Raw genomic sequence first — 25,479 nt, 5'->3', positions numbered from 1 at the left:
TTGAGAAAAATTTTATTGAGTTGTTTCACTAAGCTTCCTCCTCTCCTGGAGCTTTGTGATCATTGTTCTTTCTGACTCCCAGATAACACTTTACAGTCTCTGACCAAAAATCTCACTCTGCCATCCGTTTCCATGACTCTGCCTGTTTACTTACCTAGCTGAGAGCGAACAGAGAGAAAAATATAACCAAAAGGGGGTTGGCGGCCCCAACCCTTGGAAAGAGCAACATCATTGAATGCAGAGGTAGACACTCCTCTTTTATAATACTGCCTCCTATAGATTGATGCCACTAAAAGGTTACTGGAGACTGGAGCATAGAAGAAAGGAAGAAAGGAAAGAAAAAGAAAGAAAGGAGAGTGGAAGTACAGAAAGGAGAGGAGAAAAAAAATACTAGGAAAAGAAAACATACTTTCTTAAAGTTAGATCTAGCTGCTCTTGTGGGTGAGAATAATGGGAAGACCATCAATGGCCATGTTTAACCAGAACTCATGCATCTTGCCATGTATTGAAGTACCCAAGACTCTCCCTTTGCCAGTGAGGTATGCTTGGCTAGCCATTCTAAATTAGATATCCCTAATGAGGAATACCTCATTATGTAGGATGACAAGATTAATCAGGGAGGGGGATGCTTGTTTCTTTTTTACATCTTAACTGGTATACAACATTGTGAATGAACAGTATTGGTTACCATACAGTAGGATTCTTGCTAATTAAAAATTAAACTGTAAATTATTGATTGCTTCTTCATGGTTTGAGGGTTTTTTAGAGGTGATACTGCATTTATAGAAATTTTTTCTACCTCTGGAGTGACTTAATTTCAATCTATATTTTATGATATATAATCTATTTTTAAATCTGGTTACAATTTCTAAGGCCAGTCCATAATTACTAGTCATACTATCAATTAATATCATGTGACTCATGGCATTTTACATGAATCATTTCACTTGACCATTTGTATATTATTTTGTCTGTAAAAATTAAGATATGGGACAACCTTTAAGGTAATTCCCAGTTCTAACCTCATTTGACTCTACAGAGTACCCTTTCCTGCCAACCTGAAATGGGTTTATCTGCCAATGAAATAAAGCAGGCATCCATCTGTTGGGGTTTAGGAAGGTGATAATTAATCACATGGTTGATAATTAATTATATCCCTTTTCCCCCTCTGAGTTCTGAACCAATTTAGAAATAGACACAGATTTCAGGAAGAAATCATAAATCAGTTTTATTGTTGGTATTATTATTTGGAGAATAGGACTTGGCTCTGTAGTCAAATAAGGCTTCCTTTTACTTCTTTCCTCCAACTGAACTTTTCTGTTTGTCTCCTTAATGGCTAACTCCCAGACAAGTTCCATACCTGCCCAGCAAGCTTCCACATGAGGGATTCAGAAGTACAAACTTGAGTCAGGGGTGAGCAGGCAATTTCTTCTCAGTGACAGAGCTATGCACACTCAATCCTGTTTCCCAGCGTGACCCAATCAGTGGGTTACACCTAATAAGAGTGGAAAAGAGGCCCTCCCTGCCAGCGCAGTAGGTTAAAGCACAGGACTATGAAGCCGTCGCAGCCACTGCAGCATTAGTTCAATCCCCCACCCCGAGGTGATCTACATGGCACGGCAGACCTCTCCTCACCCACCTGCTGCTTCCCTCAGCAGTGTATTTTAGTACATCTGCCTGTTCTGCCTCCCACTTTGCTCTGGTGAATCCTCTCACCACCCCTGTACCTCTGGCCTGTACCCCAAATCTGTATGCATAAATAAGTAAGTCTTAAAAAAAAAAAAAAAAAAAAAGAAAAGAAACTGAAATTCAGAGAAAGCTGAGCTGTAAAAGCAAGTCATACTGTTGCTCCTGATCTTCAACTTGTCACCTGTCCTTTCCTCCTTTAGAAAGTACTTTTACTAAACTCTGCTTTTCTTCTCACTTCTCAGTCTCCTGGATTCTTCTATAGTCCATGCCAAGATCACTTAGACCTCTGTCCACCACATCATCTACCAAATCCACTGAAAATTCAGAAAATTTTAAAACCCTTTGTTTGTTTAATCATATTGAAGCTCATTCTAGAATAACCATTGGGAGTCTATGTAGAGGAGGCTACTTTTCACTAATAGCTTATATTCTTTGATTGCCTAAAAGGGCATGGGTTGAAAATGATCAATACCAATGGCTGTCATTTGTTAAATAACTTAGTGCATGTAAGCCCCATGCTATAAGAGCTTTCCATACACTGTTCCTATACACTGCCTTAGTTTAGTAAGCTCTCATAAAAATACCACAAACTGAGTGACCTTAAACAAACAAACAAAAATACTTCCCACAGTTTGCATAAGCTGAAAATCCAAGATCAGTAGGTCAGAGGAGCCAGGGTCTGGTGAGGGTTCATTTCTCAGCTTATAGAGAATAGCCTTCTCAATGTGGCCTCACATGGCTAAGCAGGAGAGGAAGCAAGCTGTTTCTTGTCTCTTCATATAGGGCCACGAATACCACCAACTGGGTTCTATCTTTGCAGTATAATTACCTCAAAAGCGCCATCTTCAAATACCATCACATTGTAAATTAGAGTTTCAACATGGGAATTTGAAGGCCACAGCTATTCTGTCTATAGCAGTTTCCATTCATCTTCATTACAAGTGTATGCAATAAACACTAATATCACCATTTAAGAGATGATAAAACTGACACCTGGCAATGTGGACAATTTATCTGATTTTTTACTACTTTAAGTGACAGGTCATCATTAAAAAAAAACCAAACAAACACACAAAAAAAACAAGCCTTTATCCTGTTATCTTAAGATCTTGGGCAGGATGTCTGCTGTCCCTGGGTTTCAGTGTTCCTGGATACAAAAGTAGCAGCTAATTCTTAGGAACCTTACAAAGATAATACAACAGCTATGAAGTGCTCAGTACTTAGCCCATCATATGAATTCGATATATAGCAATACTATTATTGATGGTCATGAAGTTTCTGTCTCTCCTATGATTTTAACTCTTTCAAATCTTGATTTTTCATTCTACCTCTTCCATGCAGTTTTAATGAAAATCCTTTCTTGGCCAGAGCACTGCTGGCTGAGAATGCCACTTGGAAAATGTCCAGGAAACTGACCTGCTGGAACCCACCCTACTCCCTCCTCAGAGTTTCTGTTAATTGCCATCTGGCTATTTTTAGTTTTTCAAGTGTATGGTAGGTAGAAGCAGGAGAAGTCCATCCTGCTGAGGGTGTGGGTCTGTATGAGCTGCAGGATTTTAATTTGGAAATGTTTTGACACTTCATTTGTCAGGGCACCAGTTGCGGGAAACTTGTGAGAGTAAGCAGGAGCCTGGATCTTATTATTATTTTTTTTAAATCAGCATTTTCACATAGAAAAGGATACCCAGTCGCAACAGCTACTTAGTGTATCCAAATGTGAGGCTGGTCTAGGCAGATGGAATTCAGGGATTTGAAGGCATAAAAGAAAACATAAATAACAACAAACAGCAAAGCAACCTGCTCAGATTGTCAGCTGATACACAGATCTGCAGCCTGAGCAACAGCCCCTTCCAATGTGAGTTTTCTTTGGTGTGAGTTTAATATCAACTTGGTTGAAGATCCTAGAGGCCAACTCTAATCCTACTCTAAACTGCCCCCCCGCCCCAAGGGTCTGCATACCCTGTCTTCTCCTGGCTCATTAAAGAGGCCTGACCTTAATCCTCAACAGGGATAAAGGCTCCAATACGAGCTTGCTGAATGCTCGTTTCTGTATGTGATAAAATAGGCTTACTTCCTTATATTTGTAAAGCCACTTACCAAAAAAGATATTTATATTAATCATACAACTTGATGAGTCTGTAATAGGCATACATTAAAGCCATCGGCTATAATGTTACCTCCCAAAACTCCCTCATGTTCACTTGTATATTACTTATTATTATTATTATTATTTTGTGATAATGAAAATGAGGAATGTCATAGTTCTTGGGTTCTCACACATGCACTTAAAATTGCAAGACACAACTTACACATAGAGTGTAACAACAGCAGGATTTATTTACAAATGGAGAGTTAGGAGAAAATAAAGAAAATGTTTCTAAGGCTACAAGTGGCTATCCATCTCACAGTAGATAGTGCTTGCAGTAGCCCAAACCAAAAGATGCACATGAAAGAGAGTCTGCGGCTGGTGGCATGACGCTTAGAAGTGCACCAGGACCCAACTCAGAGTGAGAGCTGAAAGTAATCACAGACATCATGGCAACAAAATACAAGATATCATGGCAGGAGCCAGATCAGGTAACTGGGAGTGGGGGAGGAGGGGCTGCATGGAGGCCACATCAGTAGGAGACAGTTCTAGAGGTGGTGCAGGTGCAGGCCGGTGGTACCAATCAGGCAGCTGTAAACAGCAATTAGAGGCAGTGCAGGCATGGGCCAAGCAGTGCAGCAAGTGCTGCCAGAGCCAGGCAACAGCAGCAGTCAGGGATGGTGCTGGGGGAGCAAGCAGCAGTGGGCAGGAGGTGGTGCTGAAGCATGACAAAGCTGTGTACAGTAGAGGCATCACCAGTTGTGCCAGAGGAAGGAGCCTCAATGATCCCAAAACAGCAAATCAGAGAACTGAAGGGAAGATTGTCTCAGGAGAGTGTCTGGATCCTTCTGGAAATCTTCCTGGAAATTGTATGGCTTTCGGGGTCTCGTTGCTTCTTCCCTTGCTCCCAACAGCAATGTAGTTTTCAAATCTGCCATGTTTTGAAAATGGGTGCAGGTTTCGAAACCCAGTTGACATCTTTGCAAACTGATCGACTTGAATTTCAAAACCCAAACCCTTCCAGATGTGTGAATCCCAATCTACACTAGGGGCAGGCTGCTGGTGGGTGTAGAAGATACAGCAAATCTAGGCACACCCTGCTGCATCACCGAAGCTGTGGAGCTTCTTTTACAATAAGATCACATGACATAAGCTTAGCAAAACTTTAGATATGCAACACAATATTGTTTTTACATTCTGTGCTGTACAGTTGACCTCTAAAAATTAAGAACTTATTTATCTGTACGGCTAACTTTGTACCCTCCAATACCGTTCTACTTTCTGACTCTATCAGTTTGACTATTTTAGATATTTCACAAAGTGAAATCATGCCATGTTTAGCCTTCTGTGTTTGACTGACTTCACTTAGCATAATGTGTTCCAGCTTCTTCCATATTGTTGCATATGCCACTATCTCCTTTTTAAAGATAAAATAATACTCTGTTGCATTGACATTCCACAATTTCTTAATTCTTTTTTGAATCATCCACTTTGTAGCCCCTCAGTGTATTTGTTAACTTGATGTCAGTAAAATCCTTGTCTGGGACTTGGTGGGGATATAGTGAGACAGGGAAGTGACTTCTTATTCCTGCTGGGTCCTTCAGTATCCTACCTCATCCAAGTATGTTATCAGGATTCTTAGCTGCCAGCATCAGAAACCAACTCTGTAAATTTAATCAAAAATGGAGAAAAACAGGAATGAATTTCCTAAAAGGGTATAGGAATATCGAAGAACTAGGTTGGAGGTCACATAACCAAAAATAATTTCCAAAATCATGCTGCAGAATTTATTGCATGAATGCAGTAGAGCAGCAGAAGCACTAGACATGGATACAACATACCAGCCTTTTCTCTAAACCACCCTTCCCTTACTACTGACCTTACAGCCTCCCTGTGATGCACTGGGATCTGGAGGTAGTTTTGACCCCAGAGGTAGAATCTGAGTTATCCCTGTATCTTCACACCCTGAGCTCTGCATGGAAAATTCATCCTCTTGACAGAGCCTTGAACATGTCTGTGCTTTAGCTATAAGGATGCTGGAAAAAGCGCCAGATATCTTCAACTTCTCTGGTGGTGGGAAATTGATGTTGCCTTCTAGGGGGGGCATTCTTCAAACATAGGAAGGGACTCAAAGGCTAAGAGTCACAAAAGAACTATGGATCCCCACTCTACTGTACAACAAACAGTGCAGTGTATATTGTTAACCCTAATAATATAAATATAGGGCCTGGAGCTACATACCTTCAGCTTGCTCTGGGAACACAAAAACAAGTGGAAGCACTCTAAGCAAACAGGATTGGACTCAAAGCTTACAATGTAGGGTGATTGGTGGGAAACAACAAAATGCCATTTTTTATATGTTCTAGTTTGATACACTAAATTTTATTTATCTCTGGGATTTTTTGGGCTGTGTATGTGGGCAGGATGTGGTAGTAGCAAATAATCTCTCTATATGCAGATACATAGATTAGGAGATAAAGAGACAGATAATGTCTCTTTGGAGGTTGTTTTGGTTTCCTAGGGCACAGACCAAGTCACTTATATTATCTTTTAGTCCTAGGGTCCTCCCTGGTGGCGCAGCGGGTTAAAGCATAGTACTATATTATCTTTTAGTTCTAGAGGTGGAACTCTGAAATCAAGGTGTCAGTAGGGTGATACTCTGTCTGAAGGTTCTAGGGAGGAATTTTTTGCCTCTCTTTTAGTTCTGTGCATAACAGAACTCCTCCGCATTCCTTTATTTATAGACACATCACTCCAATCATTGATTCCATTATCCCATAGTGTTTTCATCATGTGCCTGTGTACCTATGTGAAAATTTCTCTTGATTATATCTTTCATATATTAAATTCATCCCGAATCCAGTCTGATGTTACCATTACTTGATACATCTTTAAGGTCCTATTTCCAAATAGGTCATAATCTCAGATTCTGGACATGAAAATGGGGAGTACTGTTCAACTCACGCCATTATTCAAGTTAGATCATATATCATAAGAACACATCCCTGGAATTAAGACCAAATAAGTGATACTCGCAGGTTATTTTTAGGGCATTTGGAAAAGAGAGAAATAGATGAATTTCTAATCAATGTATCTGTGTTCAAAACTCATCACAGTAACTTTAACCTTTTTTGAGGCTAACTTTACATTGGAACAAGAATACTTAACCACATGGTGGCTGTAAGAATTTAGTAAGCTGCCATATTCAGATACTCAACACAGCACTGGACATCAACCTAACTGGGAAACCTGAATCAGAAATCATGTAGCTTCATTATGTAGCTTGCCCAGGCATGTTAGGGTTAGGCCAGGTTACATGTCTATAACAATCGATTCCCAAATCTCAATGGTTTAAACCAACAGAGTATTATTTCCTCTTGTCCATCATGGGTTACCTAAGAGCTGCACTTTATTTCATTCTCATTTTAAGATCCCGGCTAAAAGAGCAGACTCTGTGTAAAACAAAATAACACCCCTAATTTTTGCATCTTCAACCTCAAAATGACACGTTACTTCTGATTACATTACATGGGTCAAAGAAGACATGTGGTCACTTCTAATTTTAAGAATAAAAGGGCATGCAATTCTACCACGTGCCTACAATTTACCAGAAATATTTGGTAAATGGCACTAAGGACTATCATGCCAGATGCTACTTTTGCAAAATCATTGAAGGAGGATAACGTGTTAAGGTGACATTCTCAGTGCATCAGCTGTGCATACAAAGAAACAGGAAAAAGGAGGAGGATTGAAGGATTAATACTTCATAATGTGCTTAGTTAATTTACTACAAACTCAGCTGGTAAAGTGTGCCTACTTACTGAAAGCAAAGCATTATGGAAAATTCCTAGGGTTGAATTTCTTAACCAGTTTTTCACATAAGACATTGCCTTGAAAAGTTCATTGAGAATGACTACTGACTTCATTAAAAGCTTATAAAGACCATGCAACAGTAACTCCTAAAGTAGAACACTTGATTTCATTGGCTGCTTTCCAGAATATTAATATAAGTAGATAAAGAGAATAAAATCAGTGAGACTCAGTTAAATTAGGCAGACAACTTTACCACGTAGCTCAAACTACTGTACTCGAACCTGGTCTTTACCAACACTAAATCAGGAGTTGGGCTTCAATGAACTTGGGACTTTTACTTAAATTCTCTTTCACCTAATTTCCTAAATTTGAAGTGTTGACATAGTCACTCAGTTTCAGGAGTGGTGGCTTAGTTTTAGAATTTAGAAGCCCCAGAACAGACAGAACCACAAAAATGTCAATAAATTTTATTGAATTTTGTATAAACACTACCATAATAATAGCCTAGATTTCTTGAGTCACAAGTATGGGGTCTGGTACTTCATAAGGAGTGCAGGAGTAGCTGAAGGGGAGAGATGCAGGGCAGGAAAAGCAAGCATGGGGAATATATTATTGAGCTGGCCCAACTTTTTGAAAACCTGATTATTGTGTCAGAGGTCTTCAATACAAGGGTGTGCAGAGTCACTTCATCTCCCAGGGGAGAAAAAGAGACACTGACACCTTGACGGCCATCTACCATTGGTCAAAGGCTGTCCCCATATGGTAGTTACTTCTTCATACTTGAAGGCTGTGCATACATGAGTGCCAGGTGGGCGCTGGAGTGTTCACTTCATGCCTCAGCAGCAAACTCTGGGAGGCAAAATGTATGCAGAATAAGTGAGGTACATAATGTTCTATTGTGCCCACAAACAATATGAGGAATAAGAAGACCCCCCCACAGTGACTTGGTGATGGGGATTACAATTGAGATTGAAAAAAAATGTACAAAATAATGTAAAAATAAACTACTACATTATATATATATATAAACCCTCCCACAATGGTCTCCTTAGGCAGTAGTGAATGTAGCAGCAGCAGCAATAGCAAAACCCAGTTCCAGTTTAAAAAATGTCCGTGACAGTTTCTGTGGGCACTCCGGCTAGTCAGCAAGGCAGGTGTTGTTCCTTTCCGGCTTAATACATGGACTGACTATATTATAACCTGTACTCAAGCCAGAAACTTGGCATCAATCTAAGCTTTCCCCCTTTCCTTTCTTTTCCCCAAAGACTCTAGCTTCTATTCACTCAGCTTTCACAACTCTTCCATTACCTTCTGCCCCACAGCTAATTCCTAGTTTTTATTCTTATTATATATTTTGTGGAGTATTCCACAAAGATTTCCAATTAGCTCCTCTGCTTGTAGCAGTTAAAAGATCTTTGTATTCATATTGGAGAAAATCCCAACTCATACTGGCTAAAACAGTCAGCAACAGTGTGACTCCAAGGTGTTTTAATCCAATTACTTTGAGCATCACATCCAGATTTAACCATCCAGGAAAAAAACAGACATCTTTTACAGAAAAGATACCTTTCAGAAGGGAGGCCCAATGTACTTTTTTTTAAGGTTTTATTTATTTATGCATACAGAAATGGGGTACAGGCCAGAGATGCATGGGCAGCAAGAGGATCCATCAGAAAGAGTGGGGAGCAGAACAGGCAGATTGACAAAGTACACTGCTGAGGGGAGCAGCGGGCGGGTCAGGAGAGGTCTGCCACACCATGTGGTCACCTCCGGGGCAGGAATCGAACTCACACTGAAGTCGCCGTAGCTTGGCTTAGCTTTGCAATGCAGTGCTCTAACCTGTTGTGCCACCAGAGAGATTCCAAACAACTGCACCCAACGTAGGGCACAAACCCACAATCCCAGTATACTTCTCCTGAGGTTCAAAGCAAAAATGTATCTCACCTAAGCCTAAAACACAACTGGTTCAGAAGAATAGAATCACCTACAATTGCTGTCAACAATCAGGATCCCCTCCCTGGGGAGGGTAAAGAATGGTAAAGCTCAATAAAATTTAAGTTCTTCTAAGCACAAGTGACTATGGTGATGGTGCATAGGTGAACTGGCGGTGGGGATTTCACAGAGAAATTATATATTGTACAAAAATGAATGATGGCGTATTTAATATATTTTAAAAATAAATAAATAAATAAAAATCAAGTTCTTATGGGAAAATAGAAGAGACTGATACTGGTTAAGAACCACCATTACCTTCTGTCTGCTTCACAATCTCTTATCTTGTGCCCCACCCAGTCTATATTGCCAGTTTGATGCTACTGAAAAACAGTTATGAAATTACTTGTCCGAGGAAAATTTTTTCATGTTCCTTCTTTGCTTAAGGATCAAGTCCAAGCTCCTTATTACTGTATACAAGACCATCTGTGATAAAGCATCTGCCAGTTCCTCCAGCTTTTGCTCTTGTCATATTGATATCTCAACTGGGTCCCTACTTCTACCTCTAACTATGACTGATTCTATCTTTCTTTGTTCAATCAGCTCCCTCTTCCTGAGTTCTTCACCCTCCATTCAAATGGAAGAAATCTGACTCGCTTCTCAGTTTTTTACTACCTAGGTTGCCTCCTTAAGTCTTTTCTGACCCCTAGGTAGGGCTCACTTTTACTCCCTCATACTCTCACTGTGCTCTTTATGTAATTTTCTCTTTGCCACTACAATATGGTAGTGTTTTTTCCTGCTTGTGTTTCTAATTCTCCTTACCAGACAAAGATGCTTTATACATTTTTGCATTTCCAGCTCTTAGCATTTCTTGGCACAAGAGTAATAGGAGGAACCTTATATTGTCTGAATGGGTGCTTAAGGGTTAAAAACTGAGCGAGCTACAACTGAGTCTATTGGCAGCACATAAAAGGGTTTCAGCAGGGGGAGATAAGCTAAGAGTAATCAACGTCTTTGTACATTCTATAAAAACAGAGGAACATAGTTGGAACTGGTGAAAGGAAGGTGTAAAGACTGATGATTTTTTTTTTTAAATCCTCTGCCAGAAGACCAGACAGAATGGAACAGATTACCCTAAACCTTAATCTGCATTACCTGAGTCCAGGCAGTCCTTTGACTGAAAACAGGCATCCCCATACATCTAACACAGAGTCTGTCCTGTAAAGAACTGCTACTGAAGGATTCAGCCATAGTGAAAATGCTAGTTATCTGAACAATATTTAAGTGTAAACAGCAAAGGCCAGAAAGGGATGTCTTCTAAAGTTCTTGAGATGTCTTGGAATATTTCTTCTCCCAAATATCCAGAGCAAGAAATGAAGCGTAGCGTTTGAATTTAACACATACGTATTTTTTGGGGAATTTCATCTATGCCATTTATTGTACATGACTTTAATTCCAGTTGATTTTCAGTCTCTATAAGATGGGAGAAATACCACATTTTAGAGTTGCCATTGCAAGTAAATAAGAAAATACCCACAAAGTGCTAAACAGATATAGCACCTTCCATGAATAAAGCAAATGGTATATATTTATTTTTACTCTAATGTTTAAGGGTGGTTTTGTTTTATACTTTAATAAGGACTTGCATATTCCTTATAATTTTACCTTGTAAACCTAAACACATAGCTTTGAACCCAGTTGAAACAATTTTATCCCTGTCCAAATGTTTTGCAGATTTTTTTCTTTGGAAATGATGAGAACATGCAATTATGATCATCTGTACTGCAAAATGATGACTTTGTCTTTTTTAATTTTTTTAACTTTGATTTATTTGAAAATAAATTCATAGGATGTGGGTGATGGACCAATTTTTAACCTTTCCCTATCGTTCTAGCAGGGATTACATACTGTTTTCTGGTGCTGCCTCATAAAAGCTGCAGATTAGACATGTCTGCAGTTATTGCTTGTGTATTGAGGGGCAGCTGAGGATGAATTCTCTCTTTCAGGAAGTATTGTACTCTAGAGCTACCTGAATTGCAATGCAATGATAATATGACAATGTCAAAAGAACCATTCATTGAAGGATACCTTATGATCACTAGATTTGAGTAGATTTGTTATACTGGTAACAGGTGATTTCTTGGGAGTTAATGGATTTGCACAATATTTTCTGGTTCATGAATCTATTTTTTATTTGTGAAACAGATACTTTTTATTTATCTGTTCATTCAGCAGAGATTTTAGTGAATGTTTCCGTTATGTGCCAGACCCCATGCTGTGTGTGAGGGATTCAATAGTGAGCAAAAAACAGATGGGGGTCTCTCCATTAATGAAGATTATAATCCTGGAGAGGGAGCAGAGTTTGAATAAATAATCACACATTGAGTGAATTATCAGCAATGAGTATTATGAAGAAAGAGTAGAAAGAGATGATGATAGGAAAGCATATAACAAGAGGACTTCATTTAGCCTGAGAGAAGAGCAAAGATTAGGAAAGTTTTCCCTGATAAGTAGGTGTTTGAGCTCTAAAGGCTAAGCTGGTGCATGGCCAAGGCCCCTGCAGGAGAGCAATGGCACACTGGACAGCGTGTATCGGGGACATAAATAATGGAACTATTTACAAAAAAGAGCTCGTACATGCTGAAGCATCCTGGCACTAGAAAGAGGGGATGGATCTGTCACCACCCTTCTAACTTAAGGAGCAAGGAAGGGAGGAAAAGATAATTGAAACCTGAGAGAATAGTTGCAGTAGGAGAGGAATACCCAAGAAGAGCTGTGGCTTTTAGAAGGGGGACACAACAAAGTATTGGAGACCCAGGAAGAAGGAAACCAGAAGAATAAAGGATCTCACCTCCTTGTCCTCAGTCCCACTGACTCACACATGTAGTCCACGAAGTTTGGTCTCTTGAAAAAGAACACGATGAAGAAGACTGAAAAATAGATTTGGAGGAGTAAATAGGAAATCTATTGAATAGTTTGTTTTTTTTTAAGTCATAGCTTGAGGCCCGCTTGGTGGCACAGTGGGTTAAAGCACAGCACTAAGAAGATTAAGCCATTTCCGCGTGAGTTTGATCCCCGCCTGCCCCGGAGGTGACCACATGGCATGGCAGACCTCTCCTGACCTGCCTGCTGCTTCCCTCAGCAGTGTAGTTTGTCGATCTGCCTGTTCTCCTCCCCACTCTGTCTCTGGTGAATCCTTTCACCCTCTGCATCTCTGGCCTGTATCCCAGTTCTATATGAATAAAAAAAAAAAAGTCATAGGCCCTCCCTTGTGGCGCAGCAGGTTAAAGCACAGCACTGAGAAGCTTAAGCCACTTCCGCATGAGTTCGATTCCGCCTACCCTGGAGGAGATCCACATGGTGGGGCAGACCCTCCTGACCCGCCTACTGCTCCCCTCAGCAGTGTACTTCGTTGATCTGCCTGTTTTGCTCCCTGCTCTGTCTCTGGTGAATTTTCTCACCCACCGCATCTCTGGCCTGTACCCCAGTTCTGAATGAATAAATAAATAAATCTTTAAAAAAAAAAAGTCATAGCTTGAAACCATAGGTAGGGTATGCAATGGGGTGTCACTTCAGGCAAAGGAAGCAGTATGTACTAAGGTCCTGTGGAAAGGTTATGGAACATTTGAAGATGGCCTGTGTAGGGACAGAAGGTTTAATCAGACAGTCAGAAGACAAGGGACAGGTTCAGACCATCATATAGGAGGAAAAGTGGAAACCATGAAGAAAGTGAATTAAGTATCAGGCTTGTGAGGTGACTTGGGGAAATAAGAAATGACCTAGGAAGCAGAAGATAAGAAGGATGTAATGAAGCAGTCGGGATATGATGTTGACTATGTCCAGGCATCCTGAGCTCATCTTTTTGGGGTACTAGCTTTGTAACGCAAGAGCCCGCCTAGAGGCCAATGACTGGTAAAAGTCATGGAAGTTTTCCAGAAATATTTCAAGGTAATGCTAAAATTAGAAAACTGCCATATTGAGTCCTCCCATTCAGTCATTTAGTCAATAAATATTTTCCCACTATACTGGGTACTAAAACATAACTGATGTGATTCTTATCTTTGGGGAGTTCACCAGTTAAGCAGAGAATATAAATATGTAAAGAAATAGCTAAAATATTCTCTAGTAAGTGCTATGAAAGAATTAAGTATCACATATCAGAAAGCCCAACCTAGATTGACTGGGGTACTCAGAAAAAAACACCCCTGTGATGTGACCTCCATGTTAGGTCTTGAAGAATGAGTTTCCCAGATAAAAAATTAAAGAAGTGATTTCACTGAAGAAAATATATTAATCAGTGTAGGCCAACTCCATAACTATTGTTCCCTATATTTCATTGATCTAATGAAAGTCTTTTCCTTGGTCATGCCTTGCCCTGTATATTTTGAATATGGATCATTACCTCATCATTCAAGCTCTATTGTCTTCAGTAGGTAGTTCCAAATGCCACTGCATAAAAAGCAGAAAATGTGGGAAAGATACTCTAGACCCTTAATCATGTTGGCCTGACAGTAACTCAAATTCCACTGGGAGAACTAGTCACATGGCCACATGTAGCAAAGGAGGAGGAGGGTGGGGAAATATAGTCCTGACTGGGCAGCTACTTCTCAACAGCACCACTCTGAGATAACATTTATCTTTGGGAGGTTGTTAGTTTCTTCCACCAAAGGAGATTATATTTGAATGAGCTCCTAAAGAAAGGGACCCAGTTGCTAAACCTTGGGTTTGTGAGGAGAAAGGGAGAGAATACAGTAAAGGACCCAGAAAAGTCAGTTACTGTTGGATGCTAAGGATAACACAGCAAAGAAACTGGCCTTCCCTTCTCTTCCAGCTGTGTGGGCTCTTGGAGGTGTTTGCAGGATTAGATAGATTTGCATCTCTTTAGAGACCACCATTACTTCTTGTTTTTGCTACACAGAAAGAGGCAATAATGGTGCAGTGAGCTGATCACTTGATTCTCATTCCAGCTCTGCCTCTGACCAGTTATGTTACCTTAGGCTGGAAATTTGGTTTCTCTGAGTCTCAGTTTCCTTAACAATAAATGGGAAAGGTACTGTGTCATCTCCACCCCAGGGAGGCAAAAGGGCCAAGTAGAGAGTGTCAGGAACATCCTTTGGAAACTGTAAATTGCATTATAGATACAAGGGGATTTTATTACTCTCTTTTTACCTCTGCCTGAGGGGAAACACTTTCCCGGGGACATGAAAGCATAACTTAATGTCTGCCAAAGTCTTCAAATGCCCAGTTTTTGTGATTGTTTAACAGTGGTAGAATAAAAAATGGTCTCAATAGAATCTTCTGTGTGGAATAGAAAATAGAATTAGACGTAGCTCCAAGGCTTTCCGAGGTGCCATGTAAGAAAGTGTAACAGAATTAAATGTGCTAATGTTCTTTCTTCTACTGCAGGCTTAGAAATGGCAGCTGGAAAGGACTGAGGTAGTACATTTTCGTTAGAACCTAAATATTTGCCCTGACCGTTGGTTTTGCACCAGAAAATTTATTCGCAACCCTCCACAGCTTTGTTTGCAATGTTGCATGGCTTATGTGAACAAGGCAAAACATCCCTCTCCTTCCTCACCCTTTTTTGCCAGTCTTACATCTTAGAATTCACTTGTTAATTTATTTAATATACACACACTCAATGGGCAGATGGAATTAGCTATCAAATGCTAGCAAAAAACCAAATGATTCCTTTTCAGGCCTATGCTCAATTTTGAAATAGTCAAACAGCCGAAATTATTTGGGCTTGAAATAAAGTATTGAAATAAGGTTTTGGAAAATTGCCTCAGTTTGTAATTTTTCACTTTCCTGTATAATGGTATGGGTTTTTCAAAGCATTCTCTGTACAAACAGACCCATTTGACAAAAGCTGGATCACATCACTTTTCCTCCCTTTGTCTTTTCTTTTCTCCTGTTTCCTTTCTGCTCTGTCTTTCTTCTGATGGTAAAGCATTTCTTCGGTTCTTAATCTTCAGGATCAAGAACTGAAAATGCTTTTCTATGGTGTTCCTCCTGAAACCCTAAAAGAGTAGACAGAAAGCTCCATTCATCCCTCTCTAGGGTACCTGCCACCAGAATAACAAGGTGCAAATTCCATCCTCCTAATTTTGCATCCATGCTGTGAACTAAACATGGAGGCTAAGGCATTATATTTTTAATTAAAGGAGCTCTGGAAAGTTCTTTTGAATGTGGTTCATCTTTCTTAGGAGCAACAGATTGTACTCTCCAATTTCATGTCCTTCACTCCTTAACATCAGTCATGGGCGTTTGCATGGACCAGGGCCATGTGAACATGATGCATTTTATGGAGAGGATGAGGAGAAGTGAATATTGGTATTTCTAAAAGTATAGGCAGCCTGACAACCAGTTTTGGAGACTAGGTGACATTTTAAATTGGTAATGCTCCTAATTACCCAAACCCTAGGAAGCCATATGGAATACAGCCACAGCTTAGAATTAATATAAGTGAGCACTGTGAACCCATTACTAACAGCATGTTCTCTTAGAATAATGGCACAGTATCTGTGTCAGCACAGTATGATATTGCAGTTAGAACACACACACAACCTCTTGATATTTCCTATTTTGGGGAGAAATTTTCCTGCTATCAAAGTAAAAAAAAAAATTTGTAAACTTTCCTAGAGAAAGTAAGATTTTATTTCCTTGTCAAACATTGCCTATTGGGATTGCTGTGTTAAAATATCAGATTTATCAAAATACAAGTTAGTAAGCAATGTATGATTTTAAGGAACATAAGCCTGAAAGACAGAAATGTCTTGATTACTGCTAGATATAAAAACTTGAGCTGATTGTTCAAAGTCTGATTTTTACTTTTCTCATCTACAGAGTGGGCACAGAAATGCTATTATTTATATATTTACTGTGGTGATTTAGAGCCAAGGAACATCCTTGCTGAAAGCTAGGATGCTAACAATGAAAGACACTAGTGAGTTAGAAACCAGTAATTTGACATTTCAAAAAGCAAACTGAGATTCAGCAGAGGTGGGGTTTGAGATCCCAATATATACCATCTATCCCTTGCCTTTTAAAACATAGGTCTGAGTATTGGCTCCTTTGTGCTAACTTAAAGATAGTTTTCTTGATTTGAGTCCCAGTTCTAAGCACAAATAGTAGAAGAAAAGTTACAGTAAGCTACCTTAATACTTCCTACACTTCATATAAGTCTCCCCAGCTTTGTAGATAGGTAAAAAAGTACACACCTCCTACTTGTGATTTCAAGACTTTATCTTCAATTCTTTTTGAATATATATATATATAGCATTTAAGAACTTATTTGGGTCTCTGACATTGATTTGCTGACAGATTTGATGGCACAAGATCATTCATGGCTAGTTATTTTGTCCTAAATATCCTAAAAGTAGTCCATTTTAACAATAAGTTATAGTAGCAGTAGCATTAATTTGGAAAAAAAAAGAAAAGAAAAGAAAAACCGGGCCCTCTCTGGTGGTGTAACAGGTTAAGATGCAGCACTGCAAGCTGGTGGCAACCACTTCTGTGTGAGTTTGATCCCCGCCCCGGAGGTGACCCAGATGGTGCAGCAGACCTCTCCTGACCTGCCTGCTGCTCCCCACTCTGACTCTGGTGAATCTTCTTACTGCCCCTGAGCCTCTGGCAGTTCTGTATGCATAAATAAATCTTAAAAACAAAAAGAAAGGAAAGTATCTATTTAGGAAATAAAAAGAATCCAATTATTTGTAATATGAACTGACAAGTCCCCTTTATCAATGAGAAAAAGTAATGTCACAGAGATTGGCCAAGACCACTTGTAAATGTTAAAGATAGTACTTAATTGAGTCTGATTGCAAAGACCAGAGTTGGCATTATGCCAAGGCCAACCACCTGCTCTTGTTTTCACCGCTTTGTCTTCTTTTCCTCTAGGTTGTTCTAGATGTTGGTTGTGGATCAGGAATACTGTCATTCTTTGCTGTGCAGGCTGGTGCTAGGAGAGTCTACGCAGTGGAAGCCAGTTCAGTGGCACAATATGCTGAGGTGGGTGGTTATATTTTTTTATAGCAGCTACTAGCGAGGTCTTTAATAAACTTCAGTACACTGGATGATGGACTTTTCTGGATAGGTTATTTAAAAAGCTTTTCTACTAGTCTGATTGTTTTGTTCCAGTTTGCATGTTACTGCTGACAGAGCCTGACTTCACTGTAGTAATTGATATGAAAACAATTATTTTTAAAAAAATTCATGATATTGAAACTAGAATAAGGCTTTCTTCCCCTTCCAGTGTATAGCAATTAAGGGACTGGAGATACATTTTTTTTACCTTTAATGGTCTGCCAGGTGAAGTCAGAGTGCCCTGGAGTTAGGTTATTATTATTATTATTATTTTTAAAGATTTATTTATTTATGCATACAGAACTGGGGTACAGGCCAGAGGTGCAGGGGCAGCGAGAGGCTTCACCAGAGACAGAGTAGGGAGCAGAACAGGCAGATCAACGAAGTACACTGCTGGCGGGTCAGAGAGGTCTGCCACGCCATGTGGTCACCTCCGGGGCAGGTGGGAATCGAACTCATGCAGAAGTGCCTTTTAGCTTCTCAGTGCTGTGCTTTAACCTGCTGCGCCACCGGGGAGGGCCCTATTATTATTATTATTTTTAATACTGACCATAGCAGTACCACTTACTCTAGTTATTTTGTTTGTTTTTGTTTAGAATCTGTCACTATATGGTTGTAGTTAGAAGTGCACAGACAGGTATCTGTGTTTTAAGTTCTGATCGGAGGACAGGGAGATGTTTTGTTTTAAATATAGCACTCTATTATCCTTATGAAATGTGTACAAATATTAGAGAATAAGTCAAAGTCAGGAGTCAGGTAATAATGGCTTTCAGGAATATTTGGATATAATAATAATAACCCAATCAAGCTGCAGAGATTGGATGTATGTGTGCTCACTCATGAACAGGGTAATATGCTTGTCATTCACCCCTCAAGGAGGCATGAATGTTAATGAGGAACAGATGACAGAGGAAGCTGCTGTTGTTTCTGATGAACATCATAAAATTTTACCCTAACACTGGACAACTAGTAGCTCTTCATGATTTGTAGTTTTGGACTGAGTAAGCAAAAACAAAGCAGAGATATATAGGGCATGTTTAGAGGAAAAGACTACCAGGGAGGGTCTACTGGCCAGTATGTTGCTGTATTCTCTAACCCAGTCTTGGGTAAAATATTTTGGGACACTTGCTTCCTTGGCAATCTTAAAATAATTTTTATAAAATAACTGGGTGTAAAGGTTTGTAAAATGTGTATAGTGCCAAGAATAACAATACAGTGAACCTGTGCCCACTGCCTCTTTAAAAATAAGCCATGAGCATATCTTTAAAGGACCACATGTCTTGTCCACTTGATTACTTCTCTTTCCAAGTGACCCTAAATAGTTATCACTATTTTTGAATTTTTGTTTATCATTCTGTTGTTGCTCTTTATAGTTTTATGACATGGTTCTATCCTGGAAAATACATCTTCTATGAAATTTCCATTAGTGGAAATATATATATATATGTATTCTAGTATAGTTAGCTTTGTTCACTCAGTATTATGTTTCTGAGGGTCATTTTGTTGATAAACATACAGCTGTTTACTTCTCTTCAGTGCTGGCTATTGCTCCAAACTGAAGCTCCTCACGTTGTTAGCTTGCTGAGCTGTTAACAGACTTTGGATGGCTTCCATTCTGAAAGTATTGTTAGAAATATTCTTATACACAGTTCTTGCAGCATCTTTGCTAGAGTTACTCAGAATACATCTAACGGACTTATTGGATCAAAGAGCATGTATACCTTCAACTTTGTTCTGTAGTGCCAAATTGTTTTACAAAGTGGTTGTACCACTTTTCACTGCTGCCGATGGTAAATGAGTGTGACACACAGTTCTGTCAACTCTTGATATTGTCGCTTTGGAATTACTGCCAATCTGGTATTAATTGCAGTAAATGTGTGGTTTCAATTTGTGTTTTCTGCTTGAGTATTTTTGCAGTGTTGGGGCTATTTTGGTTTCTCTTCTGTGAAATCCTTTTAAAGATTTTTGACATGTTTTACATTGTTTTTCTAATTCTAATTTTTGTAGCAAATAATTTCTTTATTCTGGATAATAATATAATTCACTTATATGTATAGAATCTTCCTCTGTGCTTACCTTATATTTTCTCTTTCTTTATGGTTCTAGTGAACTTTAATGATGCATTTCTAAATAAGAATGGAGAAAAGGTAAATATAAACTAATATAGAGGGAACTCCATACATAAAAATGCCTCTGCTTCTATATTAATAGATCTTAAAATGCATTATTAAAGATGTAGAGTTTTATTTAGAATGTTGTCTCATTCATGTGCTGCTCATTCATTTAAATTCATTCATTTACTCTTTATTTAATAATATTCCACAATTCTTTCTTTTGAAGAACATAGGTCTAATGATTAGTATCTGCTACAGTATTCAAAGTGTGTCTTTTCTAGTAAGGGATTGACCTGTTATCTATTGTGTTAGGCGTGTGTGTGTGTGTGTGTGTGTGTCTATCTATCTATCTATATACTATATACTATAAACTCTGTATTATTTATGAGACTGATGTGCTACCTACCATGCTAACGAGCACCTTTTTTTTTTTTAAAGATTTATTTATTTATGCATATAGAACTGGGGTAATAGGCCAGAGGTTCAGGGGCAGTGAGAGGATTCACCAGAGACAGAGTAGGGAGCAGAACAGACTGACTGATGAAGTACACTGCTGAGGGGAGCAGCGGGCGGGTCAGGAGAGGTCTGCTGCACCATGTGGTCACCTTTGGGGCAGGGATCAAACTCATGCTGAAGTGGCTTTAGCTTCTTAGTGCTGTGCTTTAACCCACTGCACCACCAGGAAGGGCCAACTCTGTATTTTATATATATATATATATATATGTATGTATGTATGTATGTATGTATGTATATTGTATATATCTGTATATATATTATATATATACATATTGTATTATATATAATACAGTATGTATATATATAATATAATATTTTATATATATGTATATATAGCATGTGTATATATAATACTTTCTTTTTCTCATTTAGTGTTTTTTTAGATTATTTTTCATGTTTTCTGAGACACATTCCATACCTGTTTTAAAACCTTAAAAATATAATGACCTTGGTTATACTCTTAAGGGAATAGAGGGAAAATTGACTAAATAGATTCTTGCATTCCCTACTCATAGTTCTGCTTCCAACCCAGCATAAACTCTCAACAATCACCAGACACCATGGGAGGAGTCATTCTAGAACTGTCTCACTGTTTGGTTTCTCCAAGCGAATTCTCATCCTGATTAAACACATCAGCAGGATTGTTGCCTCCTCTCAGAGTGGGATGACCCTCACAGACACTTTGCCCAGACTGTGGCTGCTGCATCATTATAAGAAGCTCAAACAAGAAATGGGAACAATGAACTTAAAATGTTAAAGCTTTGAAGCTTCTTAAAGTAGTTAAAGTTTTAAAACTGTTTAAATAATTTTAAACTTACAGTTAAGTTGTAAATAAAAAAAAACAAAGCTAACCAAATAAAACCAAATTTTCTTTGTCTAGATTCACCTAGTATTCACATTTTACCCTATTTTCTTTGTCATTTACTCGTTTCTCTCTCACCACATACACATGAATATATGTACACACATAGTCTCTCTGTGTGTCTATATATATATATATATATATATAAATATATATATATATATATATACTTACATATATATGGAGATATAGATATACAGGCATATACTTTGTTTTATGGGTCAGATAGATACATCATATACATCATAATCCTTTATCCTTAATTTTTTCAGTGTGTATTTCCTAGGAATGAAAATATTCCCTTATGCAACAAAAAATTACTTAAGTGTGAAAAAAAGAGATAATGACTTACTCATTCAGTCCATGTTACTAATAAAAATGTGGTAGGGAGCCACATTTTTTAATTGTTTTTATAATTCTAATTTATTTGTAGCAAATAATTTCTTAATTCTGGATATTAATATAATTAACATATATATAGCATCTCCCCCTGAGCTTACCTTATATTTTCTGTTTCTTTATGGGCCTAGTGAACACCTGTTACAAGGGTGTTGAGGTGAAAAGAACCTTTTTTTTTAACTGCCTACTTCCTTGCATAGTTTTTCCAGGGAGACTTATTTTAAAGCACTAAAGCAATGCTCTCATGAATTCCAACATGCCTCAGTTTTATCTTTGGTTTTAATTTCTGTAGAGGATTTTGTGTCACTGTTATAGTTTTTTTTTTTCTTTTTCTTTTTTTTTTTTTTCTGTGCACAACTGGAGCAGGTTGATGGAAAGAGAAGCTTTCCAAATTCTGTGAAGACCTTAGGTATCTTTGAATCCTTGCTGGCAAGTTTCTTTTGCCCAGGAGGCCTTCCCTGCATGTGGTCCTAAGGATAGGCTGGTTAAAAATGCATTCAGGAGTGAGAAGGATTAGAATCTTCTCAAAGGATGAATTTAACTGCAGCTTTGATCTCCTGAAGATAACCATGGCCCTGGCTCCTGTGTGGGTGTCATGAGATGGCCCCCTGGGCTAAGGCCCCTTCACCCTTTGCAGGACAATCTGTACCAACTCCTCATCTCTGCTTCTTACTCTGACACTCTTCTATACAATTTGTGGGTGGCAAAATGTGAATGTGAACAGCACACAAAAGATTTTCCCTCTAAGAATAGACTTTTATAGCAGCTCAGCACACAGTGCATGGTGCTCCTTTCGACCTTTTCATTATTTGGTAATTGAACCACCAGACATTTAATTCTTTCCTCTGGAGTCTTCATTAAATTGCTTGGAAAAGATAAAATTGCAACAAGAAAGAAAAATGTACAAATTTAACTACCATTGCCTGTGTCTGGATTCTTCTCCTCATGCCAGCCTTCTGGGTTTTTAAGTAAATGGAATATTTTCAAATTGTGTTGAATTGAATTCAGTTGCATTCAGTAGCCCAGACTGATTGTGAAAGAGCTGACCCTCTGATGACATGATAACTTCAATAACTCCTTGTCTGCAGGGCATGAACTTTGAGTCATTTCTTGCAATGGCCTTGAACTTTCCTGAATATTCACCCTGGCCCCCAGATGACATTTCTGGGTCAATAATAAGAGCTTATCCTTGTCTAAGGAATAGGGCAGAACTGAAGGCGTCTTGTGAGTTCCCAACCTATGAGCCTGCCTGACTCAAGCTAGCAGCTGTCTCTTGCTCTCTCTCTTGCCGTTTCTTCTATACAAAATATAAAGTTGTAATCCCAAAATCTAGCACACCAAATGGAAAGGAAAATAAGACTTTTTTCAAAATTCCAGACATATAGTGTCATGTGGGAGGTATTCCTTGATTTAAATTTATACAAACACATGTTGTGTATCTCCATCTACATGATAAACTTCTTGAAGGACCAATCATAAATGGAATTCTGTGTTGTAATCAACTTAACTTAAATTGCAACGAAACTCTCTACATTTAGGTTAACAAGGCTCATGATCACTAAATAATAAGACTTCTTGAGGGGGTCTCCCTGGTGGCATAGGGGCTTAAAGCATAGCACCATGAAGTTATCAGTAGCCACTGCCGCACAAGTTTCACCCCTGACCAGGGAGCTGACCCACATGGTATGACAGAACTTTCCTGCCTCGTTATCAGTGTATTTCAGTCATTCTGCCTGTTCTTCTCCCCACTCTGTCTCTGGTGAATCCTCTCACCACCCCCCACACCTCTGACCTGTACCCCAGTGCTTGTATGCATAAATAAATAAATCTTTTTAAAAATATAAAAAATAGATTCCATGAGTACACAGTTCACATATATATGCCTCATAGGAATGACTTTTCAAAAAAATTTTAATATATTCATTTTATGATCCTTCATTTTTGTACAACATATGGTTTCTACATGAAATTTCCACCACTAGTTTACCTGTGCATCATTACTATAGCCCTGTGTGCTCTTCCAACCCCTGTCCTTCTCCCTCCTCCCCTACAGAATATCTCCGATTTATAGTTGCCTGATGATTTTGCTTTTTACTTTATTCTAGTTACTTTTCCCCCCTGATTCCTTTTTTGTTTGTTTTTTCTACATTCCTCCTATAAGTGAGAACATTCAATAATTTCCTATTTCTTTCTGGCTTATTTCGCTGGGTATAATGCCTTCCAGCTCCATCCATGTTGCATCTATCCTTTTGATTGCTGAGTAATATTCCATGTGTAAATATACTACATCTAGATCCAGTAATCTATTTTTGGGCATCTGGGTTTCTTCCATAGCCTACCTGTTGTAAATTGTGCTGCAGTAAACATAGGGGTGCAGGTGTCCTTTTGAATTAATGTTTTTGTGTCCTTTTGTGTAGATTCCTAAGAATGACTTTTAGGCAATCAGACCAGATGTTTTGGGGTCACAAGATGGTAGAAATATAGGCAGATAGAATCAGAAATATAATGGTGCTGTTTGTATAGAACTGCTAGGTTCATAATCCAGGATGAATTTAATTCCTTAGTCACACTAGCTATATTTCAAGTGCTCAGGAGTCATAAGTGGCTAATAGCTATCATACTAGAGAATATAGATTTATAATGCTGCAAAAGTTTTAATGGGCAGCACTCAAGGAGAGGTCACAGGTGACCACACCTTACTCTTCTGGCTTGTAGTGGCCAGATTGATGGCTGTGTTCACTGCCAGATAATGGCAGCCATGTCCAAATAGTTGGACATTCCTTTTGTAGTAGACATTATTTATCTTTCTCTTTTTTATGTGAAAGATCTGTCTTAGAGCAGGTTTCCTAAGAAACCGACTCTGGTGCAGAGACATACAGAAGTTTATAGCAGTGAATTTCAGGAGCCTCACCAGGAGAAAGTGAAGGAAACCTGCAAGGTTGAGGAAGGAGTTAAGTGGCAATAAAGCAGTAATAAAGGACTCTTCCAGTTCTACCAGGATTCTTGAGTTGGTGCCTCAGTGAAGTCGAATGACCTTGATGAAAGGCCTTTATAGTCAACATTTAAAAAAATGTTTTTTTTTGCATTTTTATAAAATTGTCTTTCTAATTCCACCTTATTTATAAGTGATTTATTAGTTTCTCATAATTCTTCTTTTTTTAAAGATTTATTTATTTATTTATGCATACAGAACAGGGGTACAGACCAGAGGTGCAGGGGCAGTGAGAGGCTTCACCAGAGACAGAGTGGGGAACAGAATAGGCAGATGGATGAAGTACACTGCTGAGGGGAACAGCGGGCGGGTCAGGAGAGGTCTGCCATGCCATGTAGATACCTCTGGGGCCGGGGATCGAAGTCACACTGAAGTGGTTGCAGTGCTGCATCCTAACCCATTGTGCCACTAGGGAGGGCCCCAGTATCTCATAATTCTTTATGATTTGTGACATATTTCTATCCCTAAAATCAGATCCTTTATGAACTTTCCATAAATGGTGTAATAATTTGTGTATTCTTCTATAAGGTGTTTCTTTCACCCAAATTGTATTCCTGAGAGTTTTTTCACAGGGCATGTGACATCAGGTAAGGTGACTCTCTTGGGACAATGGAAACTCATAGAAGGAAACAGCTGAGCCATCATCGGCAAACATTCCTAGCCATGGTGGAGAATGAGTACCCTGACCCAGAGGAAGGAAGTGCATGATGTGATGCACCATAGCAACTACCGCAAGATTGAAGTTTAGGACTCTAACTTTGGGCTCCAGACTGGGAGCTGATGGAAGGATGAAGATTAATAGTAAATTAAGGGGAAAAATTGAAGTGATGAAGCAAATGGAGTGATACTAAAATCTTACACGACAGGTTGATTTGTTATGTGTGCGTTAAGTGTAAGCACAACCTTTCTAAAAGCTGAGTGCATCACCTGCCCTGACACAGGCAACCTGGTCTTCCTCTCACGGAACATATAGTCCAGCTGGATATCAAAC

At 38.9% G+C, this 25,479-nt stretch overlaps 1 protein-coding gene across 1 annotated transcript in view; it reads left to right on the top strand.

Moving 5' to 3' along the window:
* The window catches only part of LOC101634294 (histone-arginine methyltransferase CARM1-like), a gene marked incomplete at its 5' end in the record, with an annotated part of 146,709 nt that overhangs the window by 50,184 nt on the left and 71,046 nt on the right, over positions 1 to 25,479 (top strand). Inside the window, one exon of the mRNA XM_004678001.1 lies at positions 17,420 to 17,530. Coding sequence (XP_004678058.1) covers positions 17,420 to 17,530 — 111 coding nt within the window. The remainder of the gene's footprint in view (positions 1 to 17,419; positions 17,531 to 25,479) is intronic.

Source organism: Condylura cristata, unplaced genomic scaffold, assembly GCF_000260355.1.
Source record: "Condylura cristata isolate star-nosed mole 26May11 unplaced genomic scaffold, ConCri1.0 scaffold00006, whole genome shotgun sequence".
NCBI classification, from domain to species: Eukaryota; Metazoa; Chordata; class Mammalia; order Eulipotyphla; family Talpidae; genus Condylura; species Condylura cristata.
The sequence above is the reverse complement of the archived record's forward strand: the minus strand, read 5'-3'. Positions and strand labels throughout refer to the sequence as shown.